This window comes from Cuculus canorus, chromosome 19, assembly GCF_017976375.1.
Source record: "Cuculus canorus isolate bCucCan1 chromosome 19, bCucCan1.pri, whole genome shotgun sequence".
Classification (NCBI taxonomy): Eukaryota; Metazoa; Chordata; class Aves; order Cuculiformes; family Cuculidae; genus Cuculus; species Cuculus canorus.
Genome location: NC_071419.1, coordinates 9,857,041 through 9,877,956, shown reverse-complemented (window position 1 = coordinate 9,877,956; position 20,916 = coordinate 9,857,041). Strand labels below are relative to the sequence as shown.

The following is a 20,916-nucleotide window of genomic DNA, read 5'->3' as shown; positions in this document are numbered from 1 at the left end:
GGAAAGTACAGTTCGGAGAGGTTGAGTGTGCCCTTGGGTCTGGCCTGGGAACCCTTGGAGACCTCACCCCTCTTGGATCAATCCCTGCTGCAAGGGAGTGGGGTCAGAGGTGAGAGGACACCTGGCAGCAGGACGTGTGATTGAGCAGACAGCGCCTGCTGCTAAAACACTATGCCTTCCACTTCTTTTCTTGCTGAACAGACAGTGGTTGTGCCTCTCCCAGTTTCGGTTGGAGAGCTTGGGCAGATCCATCTGCCCAGCGTTTGCAGTGCTTGGATGCACGAAGCTTCTCCCCCATACCCACCCACACCATCTCCTCGCGAGGCACTTGGTGTTTAGCAGGCGTTGCTGCGAAAGCAGGAGGCAGGCACAGCACAGCGTTGAGTTTATTGAGTTTCATAATGATGTGGATTTTTTTAATTACCCATGCTTGGGTTTTTTTCTTCCCAGGGTGAACCTGGGCTCCAGGGCTTGCCAGGACGTGCAGGTTATCCCGGCTCGGATGGCTTCCCTGGCCTGGATGGCAAACCCGGGCCGTGGGGGCTGCCAGGAGAGCAGGTGAGCTGGGGGCGAGCAGGCAGGGCCGTGGCATGGCCAGCGTCAGAGTGGAGAAGCTGCAGCCCCAAGCCTCGGGCAGGAGACCAGAGGCTCCTACTTCTGCTGCTCTTTATGTTCACTTGCCTCTTTTAACTAAAATACTCCTCCTAAGCCTAAATCCAGGCAGTTCCTGGATTAGTGCCTCGAGGTTCATTTTTCTCAATGCAAAAAAGGCTGTCAAACAGCACAGGTGTGCGTTAAGCTGGGATATCCCGAGTGCTGCAGATCCCTGGGTGGGCCTGAGCACGAGGGCTGGGCTGCTCTTCTGCATCCGAACCTCCTAGCTGCTTTTAGAGCAGAAAATAACAGGGGAAAGGGAAGAAGTAAGAGCAGTTATGGACTGCCTGGATAGCATTCAAGCTACAAAGCTGGTCACTCAGTGGTGTGACATTTCCAGCCCTTTTCCAGGCAATCCCTAGGGAATACAGGCGATGCACCTGGGCTGGAAGCTTCCTCAGGGGCTTTTGGAGGATGGTGACAGGGACTTGGACCATGCTGAGGGGTTTGGGGTGGGAGTCTGCACTGGAGTGGCCATGGGCAAAAGGCAGTGAGACTACTCAGGACCTGCTCTGCTCCTTCCTCTCTCTCTCCAGGGACTGCAGGGCTTCCAGGGTGACCGGGGCCTGACTGGTGAGAAGGGAGAAGAGGTAAGCTGGCTCTTGCTTGCTCTGCCACGGACATGATTTGGTGTCAAACTCTGTCCCAGCACGTAGAGTGAATGCCAAGCAAGAAGAGCTTTTCCTCACTGGTTTCATTGGTGCACCACTCTGAGCCTGTGGGTGTGCACGTGTCAGCCTGATGTTGCAGGAGGGTGTGTGATGCTCTGTTGCCACCGTTCAGCCAGGTGGGATCCTGGCTGGAAGCCACCTTCACCTCTGTGTCTGCTCAGCCTCCAGCTGCGTGACTGCCCGGTGCTCAGAGCTGCCCCAGCCCCGCATCCCCTCCAGGCTATTCCAGGGCTTTCTCAGCCAGGATGTAAAATGTCCATTAAAAACTAAATACTAGGGGGTTTTTGTCACTTTTGGTTTCTGTCCCCCCAGGTCTTTTTTAGCCAATATATTTGGATGTACCCGAGAGATTTCAGCACTGAGATCCTCCCAGGTCTGATGACAGCAGAGTGTTTGAAACCCAATTTCTTCTTTGTGAAAGAGCAATCAAATGTGGTTTATCTCATGTCTTTTCTGGGCCATACTTAGTACCCTCTTGCCTGTGAGCATCATCCCAGCATCCAGATGGAGAATGTCTTGCCCTTGGGCTTGACCTCTGCACTTGAGCACTTGGCAGCTGTGGACACCTGAAGCTTTGCACCACTCGTGAATGTTTTCTTCCCCACTGGTGCTGTGTGCAGCTCAGGGCATCCAGGTGTCCTCATGGGCAGTGAGGACATGGCCAACCAGTCCAGTGGTGCCACACAGAGCCCTGTCCCAGCCCTGCAGACCTCCTTGTCACTGTTGCCCATAGCATGGTGCAACACAAACTTTGGGGTGTGGGAGTGGAGTAGCCCCAGTAGGGTGGCACTCTGGTGGGGACAAGCAGCCAAGCTCTTCTTCTGGGGCCAATTCATTTAGCACAAACTTGAAGGTCTCCATCCCCCTGCACAGCTCTGATGGTCCTTTGAGGAACACCAGCCACATTTTAGCTCCTGATGCTCCAGCTGGGGCTCACATGTCCTTGTTCCCATTTCAGGGTTTCCTGGGTGACCCTGGACCAGCTGGGGAGAAAGGAGAGAAGGGAGCAAAGGTGAGGGTGTCTGTCTATGCTCTTTACAGCCCTGCTTGGGTCAAGTAGAGGGTTGCTCCTTCCCTGCCGTGGTTCTCCAGCCCCAGATCACACTGTCCTGCGTTGCTTAGGCTGCTCTTGGCTTTTCCAGGGACTGAAGGGAGAAAATGGCCTGCCAGGTCCTGCTGGGCTTCACGTGAGTTAATGGGGAAGCCCAGAGTGTCTTGTGATTGCTCCTTCCCTGCATCCCCTTTCCCGGGCTGCCCCCTTTCTGTTTCTGTGATGGCCAAAACTCTGTCCCTGGCTCCAGCCCAAGTTCTCCTGGCTTTGGGCAGAGCCCTTGAGTTCTCTGTGTTCTCCTACAAGGGATGGGACAAAGGCAGCTGCTGCCTCAGGGTGGGCACCTTGCTGATGCCCTGCTCCCGGCTTCTTTCCCAGGGAATGTCAGGTCTGAAGGGTGCGATGGGCTTCCAGGGCCCCGTGGGGCCAGAGGTGAGTGGTTTTGCTTTCTCTGTGTCAACAGTCCTCCCCAAGGACGAACCTTCCCCAACTGCTTCTCTCCACTGGAAAGATGGGTCTGAGGAGTGAGGGCTTGGGCTTTGCATTACACTGCCACCACTTTGTGGCTTACAAATCCTTATATTTTTTCTTCTGAAAGCTGGACCTAAACTACATCTTCATGATCCTTTTGCATTTTTTTCATCAATATCTGTGTCCTGGAATTGTCTCTTGTCAATGGGGATGTTGTCCCGGAGCAACCAGGCAACATTGTCCCTCTGCATGTCAGGGGCAGGAGCCTCCTCTCATCTCCAGCATCTTCTACACGGACCTTTGCATCCCAGATTATTCTCCTAGCTGGCAATGAAGAGAAATGTGCCTTTGTAGAGCACATTGCATCGCGGTTTATTTTAGGTGACCACCTTCAGCTGAGATGATTCCCAGGCTGACAGCACCTGGGTTTTTCCATGCTGCTCTCAGTATGGCGATAACTTTGCTGCTGCCACGTCTTTTGGGAGGCATCTCAGCCTGAGAAGGGTTTATAGAGGATTTAAAAGGAAAATTGAAGTGGTGTGGTGGATGGAAGCACCTTCCAATATGAAGGAAGTATGGGAGCAAAGGGCATGAAGTTTGAAAGACCATCATATAAGTGATGGAAAGAGAAAGGGAATTAGGGATGTGAAGATTAAAAGGAGAGAAAACTGGCATCATTTCTCTCCTGCTCCAGGGAGAAGGTGGCTCAGTGGGTCCCCCGGGCCCTGCCGGCCCTATGGTAAGTCAGATCATTTTGGTTCAATCAAATCATCACTGAAACGCAGGTGGTGGCTGGGCTGGAGGAGCTGCTGCTGTCTTGGCTCACAGCAAGAGCGGGGCAGGACCAGTGTGGGTGAGCTGCCCACATTTCACCCTTTGTGCTGATTTCCACCTAAAAAGCGAGCTTAAAACACAGCCTCCTGGTAGTGGGGGGAGTTAAAATGCAAAGGACAAATGGTGTGAAAACTCATTCACATTCATAAAGCCCCCCCAGCATCCCCACCAGCCCGGAGCTGCCTCTGCTACCCTAGGGGGTGCCTGGGGGGCCCCATCCAGTCTCCTCCCGCACGGTGCATGTGGCCACAGTGCTGAGCACCATCTTGCATTACAGGGAGAGCCAGGGGAGCCGGGATCTGTTGGATGCCGAGGTGTCAATGGTTCTCAGGTGGGTCTGCAGTTCCCATCCTTTGCTACTTGGGATTTTCTGGCCACTGCGCTCATCTTGTCCCTTCCCTTCTCTCTCTCCCCAGGGAGAAATGGGCCCTCCTGGCTTGCCTGGCCCCCGGGGCCCCAAGGTACGCACTGAGGGGTGAGCAAACCTTAGTGATGGGGTGTCCTGGGACAGCTGGTGGGAGTGCTGGGAAGGGAGGGTGTCCCAAGGGTCACCCAGCCTGGAGGAGCCTCCTCTAGCTGGGCTGTGATCTTAGCCTACCCCAAAATCTGCCAAAGAGGCTGAGAAGGGAGTGGGAAACCTTTCCATACCCCTTGCAGTGGCAGGGGGTGTCCCTTCATGCTCACCGACTTGGAGCCCCGGAGCTCCTCAGCAGAGCGGTGTTTCCCAGGAGAGGTTTTGCACCGCAGGCTTTGCGTGATCTGTACAGGGATTTGATTCTAACGGCGGCTCCTCGTCCCCTGCTGCTTTGCAGGGACCGCAGGGCTTGCAGGGGAGACGCGGCCCCCCCGGCCCCAGGGGCATGAAGGTGAGTGAGTGCTGTCCTGGCACAGAGCCCACCACATCTCCAAGGTGTGGGTCCCCCCTCCATGCGCTTGCTGAGCAAGAAAGGAGCTGCTGGGACCTTGTCTCCCTGCACTTTGCAAATGGGTGCGAAATTCTTGACCCTGCAGGTCTTTATGCTCACCCAGGAGCAGGTGGATGGGTGGGAAGGTCTGTATCCGTGCTCTGGGCAGGATGGGGAGGGTGAGGTGATGGGGCTGTTGTCCCCAGGGTGTGACAAGCAGCTCCTGGGGGGCCATGCAGGGTTCTTCTGCGTTGGGGTCTCATCTGCAGAGCAGGACAGTGAGCAGTATCCTCCTTCTCCCAAACCTCCCACCGCCTTTGCTCTTCCCCAGGGTCCAGCTGGGATGGAGGGATCTGCTGGTCCCAAAGGAGACACTGTAAGAACTTCTTGCTGGCATGCTTTGACCTTGGTGGGGATGAAGCCCGGGCTTCAGGGCTTCCCCCAGAGGGACCTGAAAGGTGGAGTGAGATATCCCTGCCCCTGCTTTCAGAGGGGAGCAGCGCTTGCCGCAGACCTCACAAATGAAGCCTGGGGGTCCCTGACAGCTCTGGGGAGGGGACGCAGTGGGATTGGGCGCTCTCTGCCCAGCACAGCATGGGCTGATGGCACCACTCCTCTTGCAGGGTGCAGACGGTGCCCCTGGGCTGAGGGGACTGCTGGGGCAGGAGGGCCCTGGGGTAAGTCCATGGGAGCGGGTGGCTGGGCACGAGGTGCTCTCATCCTCGCGAAGCACCGTGGGCGAATGCCCTGCCAACCCCCTGCTTCCCGTGGTGTTTGTGGCCCAAGGGCTGCTGGGGATGATGACCACCTCCCTATGGCCGCACTCCTCATCTCCAGATTCCAAAGATCCTGACTCTGCTGCTTGCAGGGACCTTGATTTTCTTTTTTTCCTTTCCTTGTGGGTTTCTCAGCAGAGATGCCCCAGCCTTGCCTGTCCCTTCCCTTTTCCCAAGGGTTTGGGTGCTGAGGTGCCCTTTGCGAAGGGTAGGGAAGCAGGGCAGCCTGGTCTTCCCCCTGCCTGACCCACACTGTCCCCTCTGAGCACAGCCCTTGGTGCATTTACTTCTTGTGCTGAAACCCCAACATGCAGAGCTAAGAAGTGATGCTTGCAGAAGAGGAGAGGGACGCAGGGTGAGGGGCAGGTGGTTGCATTTTGGAGGCTAACAAGGATATCACCCTTATGCTGGGGGCTCCTGTGTGGGTGGGGGCAGCCTTGGGAGGGCTTATGTGTCCCCCAATCCCTGTGGTGCATGCAATCTTCTCATCTGCGGTTTTATTTACCTTGTGTTTTGTGTCTCCCTCTGAAGGGGTTCATTGGCCTGCCAGGTTCAAAAGGCACCCCCGGAGAGCGGGTGAGTGATGGTTTGGGATGCAGGAGAACCGCATCAGAGCAGCCTAAGGCACCGGCTTCACGTTCTTTGCCTGTGTTTGGAGTTGATGTTTGAATTGGTGGCAAATGCAGACTTTTAGGAAGGCAGAGATGCCCTTGGGCTTGCCTTGATGTAGTAAGAGAAGCTCTCAGTCATGACAGTGTATCCTAAGATATCATCTGCTTTGGGGAGGCACAAGGGAAGTGGGAGTGCTTTAGTGTGTGCTAAGGGACACAGTGATGATGAGGATAAGCTGCTCATCATCATGACATCAGGACATGTTGGTGGCACTAATGGTTTGATGTGAATGAACCCAGAAGCTCTGGAGCCTTCTACCCCTCCACAGGGAACAGATCAAGCATGTACCTGCTCTCAGCTCCAAAAGGCCCACTGGGGGCAAAACCCTGGTTGAAACTGGGCAAAACTACCTTTCTTTGATGCCAAAATCAAATCACAGTGTGCTCTGACTGCAAGGACTGGCAAAACATAGTTTCCTGAGTGCACCCTCTACATCTGCTGCTCTTGCAGGGCTGTCGGGGTCCAGGTGGAGCCAAGGGAGACCTGGGAGTCAAAGGAGAGAAGGTACCACGTACCCAGGCTTGCGGAGGGGTTCCTCAAGTTACTTTCCTTTTTGTTGCTCAACTGTGCCATTTTCCAGCTGGGGGATGAGTTTCTGTGGATGTCCAGGGACCCAGAGGCGTTTGGGGGCTGTGAGAGCCAAGTAGCTCAAACTCCGCTTCATCCCACCACGCTGCTGCCCCTAATTCATCCTTGCTTTGGCTGTTTAAAAAAACATTATATTGCCCCATTGTTGCTGCCCCAGGGATGCTCTTGGAGGAGGGTTGTGGGGTGTTTGCCCAGAGTGGCCCCTTGCCAAAGGCCGAGTGTGCAGAGAGGTGGGGTAGCAAGTGATGGGCTCTCTGGAGGCTTCCTGCCCTTGGAATAGGGAGCCCCAGGCACCGGCTGTCCCTCCTGTTTGCAAGCCCTGCTGGAACATGCTGTGTCTTCTTCTTTCAAGGGTCCACATGGAGCACAAGGAGCCAAAGGACCCCCAGGGACTCGGGGCCAGGTTGGCTTGCAGGGCTTTCCTGGTCCGCGAGGAGCAGCAGGGCCCCGGGGACCAGATGTAAGTGCTGTGGCTGGTCTGCGATGTCACTTGGTGGGACACGTGTGTGCCCAGCGTCATGTCATGAGGCAGGTGGCGTGGGGAGGGGACAGCCCTGAGGGATACAGGCAGCGTGGGCAGTGCTGATGTGCCCCAGCGCTACTGGGGATGAGCACTCCTGCCTTCCTCTGAGCCTGGATGTTGAGCAGTGTGCCTTGGTACCTGCCCAGGGACCACTCGTTGCCGTGATGCTGGCACAGGCACTGCAGGATCTGTCTCTTCCACTGCCTAATCCCAGGTCCCCTCCAGTATCCATACAAGGGCCTGTAGTGACAGGACAAGGAGCAATAGCTTTTAATTGGAGGGAGGAAGATTTAGATTAGACATTAGGAAGAAATTTTTCATGACGAGGATGGGGAGGCCCTGCCCCAGGTTGCCCAGAGCAGTGGTGGCTGCCCCATCCCTGGAGGTGTTCAAGGCCAGGTTGGATGGGGCTTGGAGCCCCCTGATCCAGTGGGAGATGTCCCTGCCCATGACAGGGAGGTGGTATGGATGGGCTTTGAGGTCCCTTCCAACCCAAACCATTCTGTAATTCTATGGTCCCAGGCTTCTCTGCCACCTTTCACTGCCTCTTCCTCCTGTGGGCTCAAGGCACTGGGCTGTCCCCAGCCAAAAGCCCACCTGGCAGCAGTACTGATGATTTCCACGCTTGTTGGGGCTATGGGGAGCTGGTGCAGGATAAAGGAGCTCTCTAACAGCGTCTCTCTCTGCACAGCTCAAAGTCTCCATCTTTGGCGTCACAGATGCCCTCAGCACCAAGAGCTGTCACGCAGCTGCACCAGCCCCCTCGGCTGTACCCCAAATCAGCTGGTGGATTCAGCGATGTGAGGAGAGGGCAGCTTTCAGCAGGGGATTTCCAGCAGGTCTGAGGGCAGCCCTGCCCAGCTGCCTCTGCCCAAGCATCCTTTCAGGGTTCCTGCTGAGTCCTTGCTCCATGTCAGCACTCTTTGCAAGGATTTTGAGAGCACTGGGATCGTAGATTGGTCTTTTGACCTGATGTTCATCTCCGATTCCTGCCAGGCTCTCTGCCTCCTGGAGCCTGTGCTGGCAGCTCCAGAGGGCTGCTGTTGTCCAGCCAGCTGCCCTGCTTCTCACCAGCTCTATTGCCGAGCCCTGACCCTCACCAGCTCCCAAGAGCAGCACTGAAGGAGTCACAGAGACAAGGCACAATTTTTAATCATAGAATCACAGAATGGTTTGGGTTGGAAGAGACCTCAAAGCCCATCCACTCCCACCCCTGCCACGGGCAGGGACACCTCCCACTGGATATGGTTGCTCAAAGCCCCATCCACCCTGGCCTTGAACATCTCCAGGGATGGAGAAGCCACCACTGCTCTGGGCAACCTGGGCCAGGGCCTCCCCACCCTCATCATGAAAAATTTCTTCCTAATGTCTAATCTAAATTTTCCCCCTTCCAATTTAAATCCCTCCCATCCTATCACTTCAGGCCTTTGTAAAAAGTCCCTCCCCAGCTTTCCTGGAGCCCCTTTCAGCCCTGGCAGCTGCTCTAGGGTCTCCCTGGAGCCTTCTCTTCTCCAAGCTGAACAGCCCCAACCCTCTCAGCCTCTTTAGAGTGCTTTTCCCTGCACCGTGTGCTCAGTGTGAGCTGTAACGGTGGACGAATGAGCTGCAGATCGATATTTCTACTTGGGAATTGTAACCAGGCAGGCTGCGTATCTGTAGTGACTTCCAGCTTCTCAGGAGAGGGCGAAAGAGGGTTTATATTTTCCCACCCAGCTCCCACCCTTCTGGTCTGCAGCATCCCCCTGCGTGTGATGCCCTCCCCCCGGCTCTGCTCTCACATTCACTCCTCAGGATGAGAAATGAATCCTCCCACCTCTCTAAGAGATGGAGATGCAGCACGACTCATCTCACTGCCAGGTGGTGGCCTTTTCCACCAGGCCAAGCAGCGCTGCCGTCCCACGCGTTGGCTTGGAGCTGGGATCCAGGCTGTGCCCCTGCCAGGGCTGGATCTGAGCGGGCAGGAGCCCTCGGCACATCACTCCTTAAAACTGCCTTTCATTTGATCAGCAGGAAGCAAAAATATTCAACTCTGCTGCTTTGGGCCGGCACTGAACCCACTGAGGTCTTTTTCTGTGACTGGTTTTGTCTTTCTGGGGGCAGTGGACATCCCCACCCTGACGCTCGGCTGGTGCCCCAGGTCACATCATCAATTAATTAATGTCACCTCTGGCCACGCCGCCTGTGTTTCTCCCCACACCACGGGGGGATGGAGGCCATGGCTGGAGAAGCAGGAAGAGGATCAGAGGCTGCCTTTGCTCTGGCCAACTCATCTTCTCTCTTGTGGCAGGGAGAAGAAGGTCAGATCGGCCCAACGGGGCTGAACAGCAGCGAGGGACCCAAGGTCAGTGCTGGCGACTGTGTCCTCTGGTTCCCCACAGCCTACCCTCATCCTCATGCAGAGCGCATAGATGCGGTCTCTCGCCCTATGACCTCCAGCGTATGGGTTCCAGCACCCAGAGAACAGCATCGTGATGTCCCCTCTTGCCAGCCTCTTGTCCCCCTTCCTCGTGCATGGCATCCCTGCATCTGCTACAGCCGTGCACCCACTCGCCGATGTGGTGGTGGTGGTTGGATGGGTCCCCTTGGTGCTCACTGGGATGGAGGGGCTCAGGTGGACCTGTGGAGTGACCTAAAGTGACTGTTGCCCTTTGTGTGAATTTTAGGGAGGCCGAGGACCTGATGGCCCGAAGGGAACCCCAGGACCACGGGGAGCCCGGGTAACTAATGGGGTGCTGGTACTTGTAGCTGAATCATGGAGCACCTTTGGCCATAGGAGATTGAAACAACCTTGGAGACACCTTGTTTGGTGGCTTGACGTGTGCTGGGGCCAAGCCATGGCATCATCAAGCACCAGCTTTGCCTCCAGAGCTTTATTGCTGACAGGAGGATGCTTTTCTTAACGCTGGCTGTTTTCCAGGGCCGTGTGGGTCAGCGTGGGCTGGTTGGAGTCCCTGGGCTGCCCGTAAGTAGCAGATAACCCACGTCCCTGTGCTGACGTGTGGTGCTATCAGTGCTGGGACAGGGACAGCTCTCGGGGATCAGCATCCAGGAGTGCAGCTGGATCATAGGGTTAGGCTCTGCTCGGGAATTTGCATAGAATAAGTTGGGAATGAGCAGCTCAGGCTTTTGCACGTTGTATGAAGTGTTTTGACAAACCACCTGCCCAACACAACAACCTCTCTCTTACCCCGAGCATAGAAAATTCAGGAAATAACACCTTTTTAAGAAAATTCTGTTATTCAGAGTCATGTTTGGTGAAGAATCCAGGAATAAATAACAGGGGCAAGATGGGGAAAGAAACATGGTTGAGGTGTTCATGGGGGAACGGTTTTCCTCCCACACCCTTGGTATTTCCTACTCATCACAACCAAAGATGGGATGGAGCAAGGAGGAGGAGCTGTTGGGAAGATGAGCTGTGCATTAATGAACCCAGGGCTCAAAACAGACCAGATGAGCACCCTGGGCACCATGCCGCTGCCAATTTGCCACATTTTAATACTGGAGGGAGGCTGTGGGTCTGGATGAGCCCTTGGAGGGGGCACCCTGCTGCTGGGTTCTCCTTTCCTAAGACAAGACTCTCCTTCCAGGGTTTGAGGGGCATTCCTGGAGCGGAAGGTGCAGAAGGAAAGCCTGGTACACAGGTTCCCATCCTACACTCTGTACTTGGCTGTGGGTGAGGGGTGGGACAGTGGGCTGTATTGAGAAGGAGAGATGAGACCACTGGTGGGAGACTTACCAACCATCCCCATGGCCATGTGGGTCAACACCTGGACATCATGTTAGGCATTAATGCTATCTGCAGAGCCAGGCTGTCCCCAGCGGTGTCATAGTCACACAGGGCAGCCCCGGGGACAGCCTGGCTCTGCACGTTGGTGATCCCGTGTGCATGAGTTGGCACAGTGGGACTGGGAGAGGCTGCCTGTGCTTCCCCGTCCTCATCATCATCTGCCTTGTCCTGCAGGGTCCCTCAGGGACAGTGGGCAGCCCGGGAAGGAGGGGACCACCTGTGAGTAGAGCTGCACAACTGTCTGATTCCTGACCTTCCTCCCTCCACTTGGTTCTGTCCCCTTGGGATTGTGCCTCAAAAGCGTGTCCATGCAATGGGGCAGAGGTGGTGGGTGGCCTTGAAGGAATGAGAATAGTTAGAGTGTGTCTGCAGGCATGGAACTGCTGAGCATCATGTTGAAGGGTGAAGGAGTGGGGCAGCATGTTTAAGAACTGGTTATTGCAAAACAATTTCTCATCCCTGGCCCTGCTGTCCAAAACAGGCCCATCAACAAAACCTGCGCTGGTGGCAGGCTTTCCTTTCTGTGGGATTTCTTGTTTTCATTTATTTTTGCTCTGAAATGCAAAAGAAAAAAAAAAAAGTCTGATACTTTCCTCAAAAGAAAATATAAGATGTTTTCAGCCTTGGGTCAAAGAGATGCACCTCAGAGTCTGCTGTTCACTGTCTAGATGCGCGTGTGGGTGTCATGTGTGTGGGTACACAGAGCCGCATGGCAGCTTCTGCAATGAGAAACCAAAGAGCTGGTTTGAAGTGGGAAGCCCTCGACAGGCTGAGCCATTCGCCTGCTCCTAGCCCCGGGTGCTGGGCTCGGCTTTGGGTTGCTCTCTGACCACAAACTGCCTCTCCAGTGGGGAAGCACTGGCCCAGGTTGCCCAAAGAAGTTGTGGCTGCCCCATCCCTGGAGGTGTTCAAAGCCAGGTTGGATGGGGCTTTGAGCAACCAGATCCAGTAGGAGGTGTCCCTGCCCATGGCAGAGGGTAGAACTGGATGGGCTTTGAGGTCCCTTCCAACCTAAACCACGCTATGATTCTATGATTCCACCCCTCCTTCTTCTGCTTTCCCCCATCTCTCATCTTCTGCCCTTTCCTCCAGGGTTTTGCTGGCTTGCAGGGGGGCCAAGGGAACACAGGACCTCCTGGCTCGATAGTAAGGAAAAACCTTCCTTCTGCATGAACTCTGCATTTCCTTAGGTGGGAAGTCAGCAGGGCTGGTCCTACTGGTGGGGTGTGTGGGAATGTCCCCCTTTGGGGAACCGGTGGGAGGTCAGGGCATTCGTAGGGCTGGACTTGTTTCTTGAGGCATAAAAAAGCCTCAGTGGTAGAAATAGCTGGAGCTAGGGAAGAGCAGAGCAATTTCTGCAGGGAATAAGCCTGCCCAAGGGACTTTGCAGCTTTCCCAAGCTCAGTAGGGGACTCTGTGGGGAACAGCAGCCCATGGAAACTCTTCCCACCTGGATGTTGTCCTGGGAGGGGATTGAAATGTTTGTTGCATCCTGGGTGGAAACAGGTGGTACAGGCTCAGGAAAGACAGTTCCCAAGTCTTTACCCAGCAGGATGGAGACCCAGAGCAATGCCTGCGAGCTCCTCCCTCTCATCTGGGCTGGGTGATGACCCTGAGAATGAGTATCATCACCTTTCCTGGTGAGAACCCCCTGTAGAGCTATGGGGTGCTGGTGTGCAGGAGCCATGGGGATGGGTCACAGCGGCAATTTGTCCCCAGTGACCTGGTTTGGACCTGTCTATGAGCAGAGAGGCGGCAGCAGTGACTCAGTGGGTCTTGTTTCTTCTCAACCTTCTGACTGACGTCTCCTCCTCAAATATTTCCAAAGGGTGCTCTGGGAAAACGTGGGCCTGATGGAGACCCAGGTTGCCTTGGCCCAAAGGTGAGAGCTGGGACTTGGAGGGAACATGGGCATGTCAGGGAGGTTCTGGTTGGAGAAGTGATGGTGGTGTGTTCACCATCACTGAGAGGTTCCTGATTGTCATGGGGAGAGTTGTCGGGATGCTGTGGGTTCAGATGTGGACAGCAAGGATGAGAAGATGCCTGTCTGCATCCTGGGAGTGGAGGCTCATTAATTCCTTCATCTTGCTTGGCAGGGCCTGCCTGGGAAGCCTGGCTTGGAGGGGCCACAAGGACCTGTTGGCACCCATGTAAGTGGTAGACCTGTCCTGTGTAGGGGTTACGGTGCTGCCTACTTGTGGGCAGCAGCTGGGTTGGGGGAAGGCTCGCTGGAGCGGTGCTGCCTCCATCCTGCCAGTGCTCCTGCCGTGCCCAGGCAAAAGCTCAGCCTCAACAGCTCCCTTCTCCCAGAATCCCAGAGATGCCAGGCAGCCTTAGCTGTTTCCTAACTACCCTTCTCTCCCCAGGGCTACCCAGGACCGGCTGGTGACCGCGGGAGGCCGGGACGCAGGGGAGACAAGGTAAGGCTGGAAAATCCAGCACTGCAGCGATTGGGTGCACTGGGATGGGAGTTGTGGCTTCAGAAACACTTTTGGGCTGGGCTGTTGATCATAGAATGAATCATACAATCATGGAATGATTTGGGTTGGAAGGGACCTTAAAGCCCATCCAGTTCGACCCCCTGCCATGGGACACCTCCCACTGGATCCAGTTGCTCCAAGCCCCATCCAACCTGGCCTTGAACACCTCCAGGGATGGGGCAGCCACCACTGCTCTGGGCAACCTGGGCCAGGGCCTCTCCACCCTCACCCAATGGGTGGTTTTGGGTGGTGATGGCCATCAGCCATGCCAGGGCTTGCAGGAGCAGTGGGAGGAGGACGCCTGGAGCTGGCTGCCGTGCTGGGTGAACCAGCATCATAAGATGCTGGGCTCCTGTGTTTTGGGTTTTTTTTTAAGAGATCATGTATTAAAACATAGGGCAGAAAGGAAACCTTTCTTGCTTCACAACAGGGAGAAATGGGAGCCCGAGGCCCACCAGGATTTCCAGGAAAAGCTGGTCCCAAGGTGAGTGCTGTTTGGTGCTGCCTGGGCAGCTCCAGCCTCGCCGGAGAAGCACTGAGTTAGTCACCTTTGCCAGATGGAAACCTTTGCCACCAGCATCAAGAGGCTAAATTAGGGGAAGGGGATCAGTCAAAGCTGCGGTCTGGCACTCTGATGGCCTTTTCTTCCCCCAGGCTCTGCCAGGTCCCCCTGGACCACGAGGTGCTCCTGGCTCCCAGGTAGGGCTCATCATGCTCCCCATGTCCCTGCAGATGTGCCGTACTCTGCAATATATACCGTTTGTTGTCTATAGCATTAACAACATGAGTCCCGGTTCCCTTTTGGAGAGCCGGCAGCATCCTGATCCTGCTCTTTGCTGGCTGGGTTTTGTCCTGAGGCTTCATGGACACCGTTGAGGTTGCCTGGGCGTATAAGGGTGGTCTGAGTGAAGCCTCATCCCGCTTGGGGACCCTGTGCCTCCTGGCTGTGAACACACTGCTGAGCATCCTTCTTATTTCAGGGCAGAGCGGGCGACCCAGGTCCTCGAGGGCTGCCAGGACTGCCTGTAAGTGAGAGAGCTGTAGTGTGCAGAGATGCTCTGTAGGTTGAAACTGGGTGATGTCCAATGGGAGAGAATCATAGAAACAGAGTTGTTTAAATTGCAAAAGACTTTTAAGATCACCAAGTTCAACGCTTCACCTAGCGCTGCAAGCCCACCTCTAAACCATGTCCCTAAAAGCCATTTCTACGTGTCTTTTAAATCCCTCCAGGGATGGTGACTCTATCACTGTCCTGAGCAGCCTCTGCCAGTGCTTGACAACCCTTTCTATGAAGAATTTTTTCCTTAATATCCAGTCTAAACCTCCCCTGGCGCAACTTGAGGCTGTTTCCTTTCACCCTATCATTTGTTACTTGGCAGAAGAGCCCAGCACCCACCTCACCACGACCTCCTTTCCAGGAGCCACAGAGAGCGCTGAGGTCTCCCCTCAGCCTCTTCTTCTCCAGACTAAACAGCTCCAGGTCCCTCAGCCGCTCCTCATAAGAGCTGTGCTTCAGACACTTCACCAGCTCTGTTGCCCTTCTGATGGTGGATAGGTGCCCACTCTGGAGGCAGCTTCATCCCTGGGCTGGTTGTGGGGCAGAGAATGACCCAAACTCCGCATGGGTAGTTGGGTGGTGACAAGTCAGGTATGGGGACATAAGTGTCCTTCTGCAATCATGAGGCACTGGGACCCACCAGGCGCAGGTGGCACCTTGCAGACCCCATGGTGGCCCAAGTGATTCAGACACAGGGCTCCCGCTGGCATTGCTCTCCCCGGAGCTGCACCCGGGGGAGTGTCTAAGCAGCCTTTTGGCCTTGCAGGGTGTTCCTGGCATGCGGGGGCTGGACGGCGTCCCTGGGAAGCCTGGCTTGGCAGGAGAAACAGGGGCTCCAGGAGCGGCCGGTGCTGCTGGCCCACCTGGGTATCCGGTGAGTGTAGAGGTGGCTCCTTCAGTTGATGGACATCACAACCCCCTATCTTAGCCATTTGCTCTCTGCTGGTAGGACCCAGTGCAGCAGTTTTGCTGGTGCAACACCAGCAGGGACCTCTCAAAAGCACCTGCAGGAAGAGAAGGAAAGAGGAATGCGGTGCAAGGGGCTTGAGAAGCTGCAAGTCGTTTCTCTGCCCATGGAGACGTGGTGTGCTGGGGACTCACAGCCCCTGCCACCCATGCTCAGAAACTGCAAAGACCTCCTGAGCTGGTGCAATGCCTTCCTGCTAATACGGACTGTTTGTTTTCAGGGACAGGAAGGTCCAAAGGGACCTGAAGGGCCTGCAGGGATGAAAGGAGAGAAGGTAAGGACAGAGAAGGTAGGGCTTGAGCTGCCCAGGCAGGCAGAGTCTTAGGGTCATTCTGCTTGCCCAAAGTGGGGTTTTCCTCCCTGGGCTGTGGATGCAAGTGCACCTCCCAGTTTTGCCACAGGCTTTGCCCAATGGGATGGGTATATACATGTTTGGAGCAAAGTGGGAGAAGAGCTTTGGAAGCCCTGCTGTGGGGCCCAGGGCAGTAGAGTGTGTGGAGGACCACCATAGCTGCCTGTCCTAATATCTGTCTGTCCTCTGGCAGGGTGACGCAGGAGACCCCGGGGAAGCCGGCATAAGTGGGCTGGATGGCGAGCAGGTACCTCAGCTGGATGACCCTGCCCTTCCCTCTCTGGGGTTGCTCCAGCCTGCCTTTCTCTGCGTGTCTCCTCTGGGAGAGGAAATGCAGGGAGGAGGTTGCCGAGTCTCGTCTCAACGAGCAGGTTAAAGCTGGGTCTGCACTAGCTGAGGCAAAGGCTTTGTGTAGCGCTGGGTAAATGAGCTGTGCTAGGGCCAGGCTGTGTGTTTTCTCCTCAGGGACCACCAGGACCACCAGGAGGAGAGGGTCAGCTGGGACCCAAAGGTGAACAGGTTGGTTCTTGATGGGTACTGGTATGTCTGGTAGCACTGGGATCTCTTGGCCCTGCTGCTGAAGGGGTGGGTGCACCTAAATCCACACAGGGCTGTTTGAAATATGCTCCCAACATGCATGTGCCTGGGGATTTATGTCACAGGGCATTGTCACTGGGGATTTATGTCACAGGGCATTGTAGAATCATAGAATCACAGAGTGGTTTGCATTGGAAAGGACCTCAAAGCCTATCCCCCTTCCATGGGCAGGGACACCTCCCACCAGATCCAGTTGCTCCAAGCCCCATCCAACCTGGCCTGGAACACCTCCAGGGATGGGGCAGCCACCACTACTCTGGGCGACCTTCCCATCCTCATCATGAAATATTTCTTCCTAATGTCTAATCTAAATTTTCCCCCTTCCAATTTAAATCCCTCCCATCCTATCACTCCAGGCACTTGTAAAAAGTCCCTCCCCAGCTTTCCTGGAGCCCCTTTCAGCCCTGGAAGCTGCTCTAGGGTCTCCCTGGAGCCTTCTCTTCTCCAGGATGAACAACCTCATCTCTCTCAGCCTGTTCTTGTAGCAGAGATGCTCCAGCCCTCAAATGATCTTTGTAGCCTCATCTGGACCCATTCCAACAGTTCCGTATCCTTCTTATATTGGGGATTAGTAGGGGGCTCCAGGTCCCCTCAGAGTTTTGTTACCTGGCATAAGGGAAACTATATGGTGGGAAACAATGGAGGGTTGAGCCAGGGTCAGCTGGAAAAGACAGCCAAGAATAATCCTGGTCATCTCCATCCTGTCCAGGGAGAGGCAGGAACCTGTGGAGCTCCAGGCATGAGAGGGGACCCCGGGGAACCAGGGGAAGATGGACCAGAGGGGCTGGCAGGGAGGCCTGGAGAGCAAGGGAAGGAGGTAGGTGTGCTGGCTGACACCTCGGCACCCTCTGCCAGGGGATGGGGACAGGAAAGGTGTGCCACCCTGGCTCTGGACAAGCACTCGTGCTATGGGTTTGCCAGAAACAAGCTGAGATGCCCCTATGGAAGAAGGGGGCTGATGCTTTGGGGTCCCCTTGCTGGGCTATGCTCAGCGTTTTGTCCTTATGGGTCATGGCTGGGGGTGACCTCCTGGTGCAGGTAAAGCTGCAGGGCCATCTCTTACCCAGCATCAAAATCTCAGCCAGAGGAGGATGGCGAAGCCCATGGAAGTCAGAGCTCAGCTTTTAACGCCCCTGGAATGGGGATGGGGAGCCGCGCCTGCATCTGATGCTGATATTTCCACTCTGGGCAGGGTGATGTTGGTGATGCTGGAGACCCGGGCGAGCCAGGACCACAGGGACAGAAGGTGAGGAGTGCTTCTGACCCTGTCCCTCCTTACAGCACCTTGGGGACACCCATAACCTGCTCACCCTCCGCTGCTCTGTTTGCTGTGGTGGGAGCAGAAGCAGGACAGGGGTGACTCCGTGGCTGAGGACCACTGGAGATGCAGGACACAGACTTGGCATCAGCACCTCTCCTGAGCACCCTAGGTTGAACTTCTGTCTGCAGCACCCAGGGAGAGGGCGAAACCCATCATATCCATCCAGAAGCTTATTTAGTTGCTGTTCCTTTTTCCTCTCTGTGGTGATGCTTCTGTTTCCATCCCTGAGCAGGGTGATGCTGGGCCCAAGGGCCCTCCTGGAGCACCTGGCCTGGGAGCTGCGATGGGGAAAATTGGAGGAAAAGGCCATAAAGGAGAGAAGGGACGAGAAGGTTTGCTGGCAAGTACTGAGAGGGACTGCCTCAGCCCACGGGCTTCCAGCATCCCTGCAGGCTGACAGGTGCTGTGGAGGGAGCTCACCTTTCTTAGGAAATCTTGGGCTCCAGGAGCTGCAGAAACCACCAAGAATTGGCAAATCTAAATTCAGGAGTTTCATGGCTCATGGGCAGGACACCAAAATTAGGTCTTGTTAATACAAAGGGATGGTTTGGACTTGCTGGGCAGCCCTGTCTCATGCCATAAGTGGAGAGGAGGCTAAAGGTCGTTAATTCCCTTTAATTAGAAATACAGGGCAGGGGGGAAACATTGAAGATCCGTAAACACAAAACAGTTTATTGCTAATATGTGCCCACATCGCTTCATCACACAGGCAGAATATGCGGCCTCAAACACAAACACGATACTGAAAATGTGTGGCTCCAAACACCATACTGTGATACGGGTGTAAAATATGCAGCCCCAAACTTGATATTCCAATAAGCTGTGTGTTAATCAAAATGAGAAAAAGAGAGGAAAAAAGAAAAGGAGAGAAAAAGATCACCAGTCCTGATTCCAAAGTTGATCCAGCTGATGGGGCTCAGTCCATAGGAGGCTCCACCTCAAGTTTCCCCATTGCTGGTCTGTATCCTTCTGCTGTTCTAGCTGCAAGACTTCCCTGGCTCAAAGATGTCATTGAGTGGCTCTTTTAAGCCAGAGAGTGTTTAAGACAGATAAGATCAAGAGATCTTTGTCTTTATCTTTGGCTGCTAAATTGTCCCTCCTGGAGTATCCTCTCACTTTAATCAATCCTTTGACTCAGGGGATTAAAGGTTGATAGGGCCACCAGGGTCGCTGCTCTGTCCTGGTCTCCTACAAGCCTGGTTAATGCTGCCTCCAGCCAACTCCAGGCTATTGGTTTCCTAAAACCCTGGCTTAATGCTGCCTGCAGCCAAACTCCAGCCTCCTGCACCCCTGGCCAGATGGGAACCTGCTGAGCATTTCTTTCACTCTGTCCCAGGGCCAGGTCGGTGTCACCGGAGCTGCAGGACCTGCTGGAGCCAGAGGGTGGTTTGTAAGTCAGCTCATGTCCCTCCTCCCATTTCATCTGATCATAGACCTGATGTGATGGGCATGGGACATGTTTGTGACTGAGAGCACTGGGCAGGGTTGAATCAATGCGGGTCTTTGCTTGTGCAGGGTGGGACGGGTCTCCGAGGTCCTCCTGGGTTTGACGGTCCTGAGGGAGTCAAGGTACGGCAGGGTGATGGCTCCAACCCTTCATGTCTGGGTGAAATGCCTTTTCTGGTCTTTTCCAAGCTTTCTGCCTTTGGTTGAAGGGGGATGTGGTGGGGCTGGTTGTGTTGGAGGAGCTGGGTCAGACCTGGGCAGGCTGGTGGATCTGCCGTGGGCTGCTCCCTGTCTTGTTGCCCAAGATCCAAAGTCAATGAGAAAAGGAAGGGGGTTGCCAGGGACAGAGCTGTTTCCCCTTCTTCCCTAGGGGGATCCAGGGCCACGAGGCATGGAAGGACCCACTGGTGCTTCTGGATTAGAGGTATTGATGCCTGGGATCTTGTAGAGCCAAGACCTCTCGAAAGCTTTCCCAGTGCTTCACCATTTCCAATAAAAACCAAAGTCCAAAGGGTTTATTGCCCCTGAAACTGTCCAGGCTGGGGGGCTCAGCAGTGAGGAGGGGGTTTTAATGCCTTACATATTGGCACTGACTCCCAGCAAGTACTTGCATGCACCCACCCCGAAAATCAGGCTGTTCCAGTCTGGGATGCCTTGAGGAAGATCTGCTCCCCGTTATCACATCGTGTCCACTCCCACACGGTGCCTGGGTGCTGCCTGGGCATGTGCCATGGCCAGCTGGACGTGCTGTGGGGAAGAAGATATTTAACATACCCAGATAAAGGATTTGAGCATGTAGCACGTGGTGGCAATGGGCTTCTTCTAAATCCCCAACATCACCACAGGGACTTGCTGGAGACGATGGAGTCAAGGGAGACAGTGGCAAGCCTGGTCCGGCGGTGAGTGCTGGCCCTGCTCCTGAAAAACTTCCCTGGGAAAGAGGTCTGGTGGCATCTTGTGATGAAGCAGCAGAGCCCGGGGCTGGGGCTGTGTCTCACCCTGGGATGGCCACAGAGCGAGCTCTGCCAGCCCCAGTGCCAGGCTGTGTCTCCTGAGTCCTGCCCCGTAATGGCTTTGTAACTGAGTCATCGTTTCCTTGGTTTCCCTGGAGCCAAAGCTCCTTAAAGGCATTTTAATAGAGCAGTTAAAAACCGTGCCAAGGTGCCACGGCCGTTTTGCAATGAATGCTTGCCTGTTGGAGTCTGCCTGATGCAGGTCCAAGGCTTTTGGCTTCTGCCTTCTGCTTCCACAGAGTGAATCCATGGGTATGTGTGAGGTCAGAGGGCTCCCAGGAACCCCCCTGTGCTAAGGAGCACCTGTGATGCCCCAAGATGCTTTTTATGGTCGTGATCCTGACCTGGGCAGAGCTGCAGGTGTTTTGATGATGCTCTGCACTCAGCTTGTAGGATAAATCCAATCTGAATCCCAGTTTTCTCACGTTGTGGTGCTGCTCTGCCTGGGCATCATCTGTCGGGATGCAGAATAAACTTGGGGGGGATTTGCAAAGCAGACTGTGAGAACCACCGCTCGGTGTAGTTGAAGCCTTGGATGAACCGTGAGCAGCCACCTGATCCGTGTGCACGCAGGGCGCAGCGGGTGCTCGGGGACCAGCGGGCAGCCCCGGGCTCCGGGGATACACTGGGCACGAAGGAGCCAGAGGAGTGGTGGGAGCCCAGGGAGAGCCAGGCCAGCAGGTAACTCCTCTCTCCAGCGTGGAACATCCCTGCGGGGGTGGCCTTCCTTGTCAAGGTCCCAACCCTGGAG

The 20,916-nt window shown here is 55.2% G+C and overlaps 1 protein-coding gene across 3 annotated transcripts in view; it reads left to right on the top strand.

Moving 5' to 3' along the window:
* Positions 1–20,916, top strand: part of LOC128854080 (collagen alpha-1(I) chain-like) — a 95,772-nt gene that overhangs the window by 67,283 nt on the left and 7,573 nt on the right. The window contains exons 14-51 of one of the 3 annotated variants that reach the window (XM_054083959.1): positions 451–558; positions 1,191–1,244; positions 2,284–2,337; positions 2,468–2,512; positions 2,755–2,808; positions 3,542–3,586; positions 3,959–4,012; positions 4,098–4,142; positions 4,494–4,547; positions 4,918–4,962; positions 5,210–5,263; positions 5,894–5,938; positions 6,485–6,538; positions 6,975–7,082; positions 9,433–9,486; positions 9,809–9,862; positions 10,063–10,107; positions 10,733–10,786; positions 11,107–11,151; positions 12,025–12,078; positions 12,761–12,814; positions 13,029–13,082; positions 13,299–13,352; positions 13,843–13,896; positions 14,067–14,111; positions 14,393–14,437; positions 15,236–15,343; positions 15,657–15,710; positions 15,982–16,035; positions 16,254–16,307; positions 17,095–17,202; positions 17,578–17,631; positions 17,939–18,046; positions 19,043–19,096; positions 19,222–19,275; positions 19,523–19,576; positions 19,998–20,051; positions 20,739–20,846. In XM_054083959.1, the coding sequence (XP_053939934.1) occupies positions 451–558; positions 1,191–1,244; positions 2,284–2,337; positions 2,468–2,512; positions 2,755–2,808; positions 3,542–3,586; positions 3,959–4,012; positions 4,098–4,142; positions 4,494–4,547; positions 4,918–4,962; positions 5,210–5,263; positions 5,894–5,938; positions 6,485–6,538; positions 6,975–7,082; positions 9,433–9,486; positions 9,809–9,862; positions 10,063–10,107; positions 10,733–10,786; positions 11,107–11,151; positions 12,025–12,078; positions 12,761–12,814; positions 13,029–13,082; positions 13,299–13,352; positions 13,843–13,896; positions 14,067–14,111; positions 14,393–14,437; positions 15,236–15,343; positions 15,657–15,710; positions 15,982–16,035; positions 16,254–16,307; positions 17,095–17,202; positions 17,578–17,631; positions 17,939–18,046; positions 19,043–19,096; positions 19,222–19,275; positions 19,523–19,576; positions 19,998–20,051; positions 20,739–20,846 (2,295 nt within the window). Of the gene's footprint in view, positions 1–450; positions 559–1,190; positions 1,245–2,283; positions 2,338–2,467; positions 2,513–2,682; positions 2,809–3,541; positions 3,587–3,958; positions 4,013–4,097; positions 4,143–4,493; positions 4,548–4,917; positions 4,963–5,209; positions 5,264–5,893; positions 5,939–6,484; positions 6,539–6,974; positions 7,083–9,432; positions 9,487–9,808; positions 9,863–10,062; positions 10,108–10,732; positions 10,787–11,106; positions 11,152–12,024; positions 12,079–12,760; positions 12,815–13,028; positions 13,083–13,298; positions 13,353–13,842; positions 13,897–14,066; positions 14,112–14,392; positions 14,438–15,235; positions 15,344–15,656; positions 15,711–15,981; positions 16,036–16,253; positions 16,308–17,094; positions 17,203–17,577; positions 17,632–17,938; positions 18,047–19,042; positions 19,097–19,221; positions 19,276–19,522; positions 19,577–19,997; positions 20,052–20,738; positions 20,847–20,916 lie in introns of all 3 variants that reach the window. The other 2 variants (XM_054083957.1, XM_054083958.1) reach the window with 2 other exon arrangements.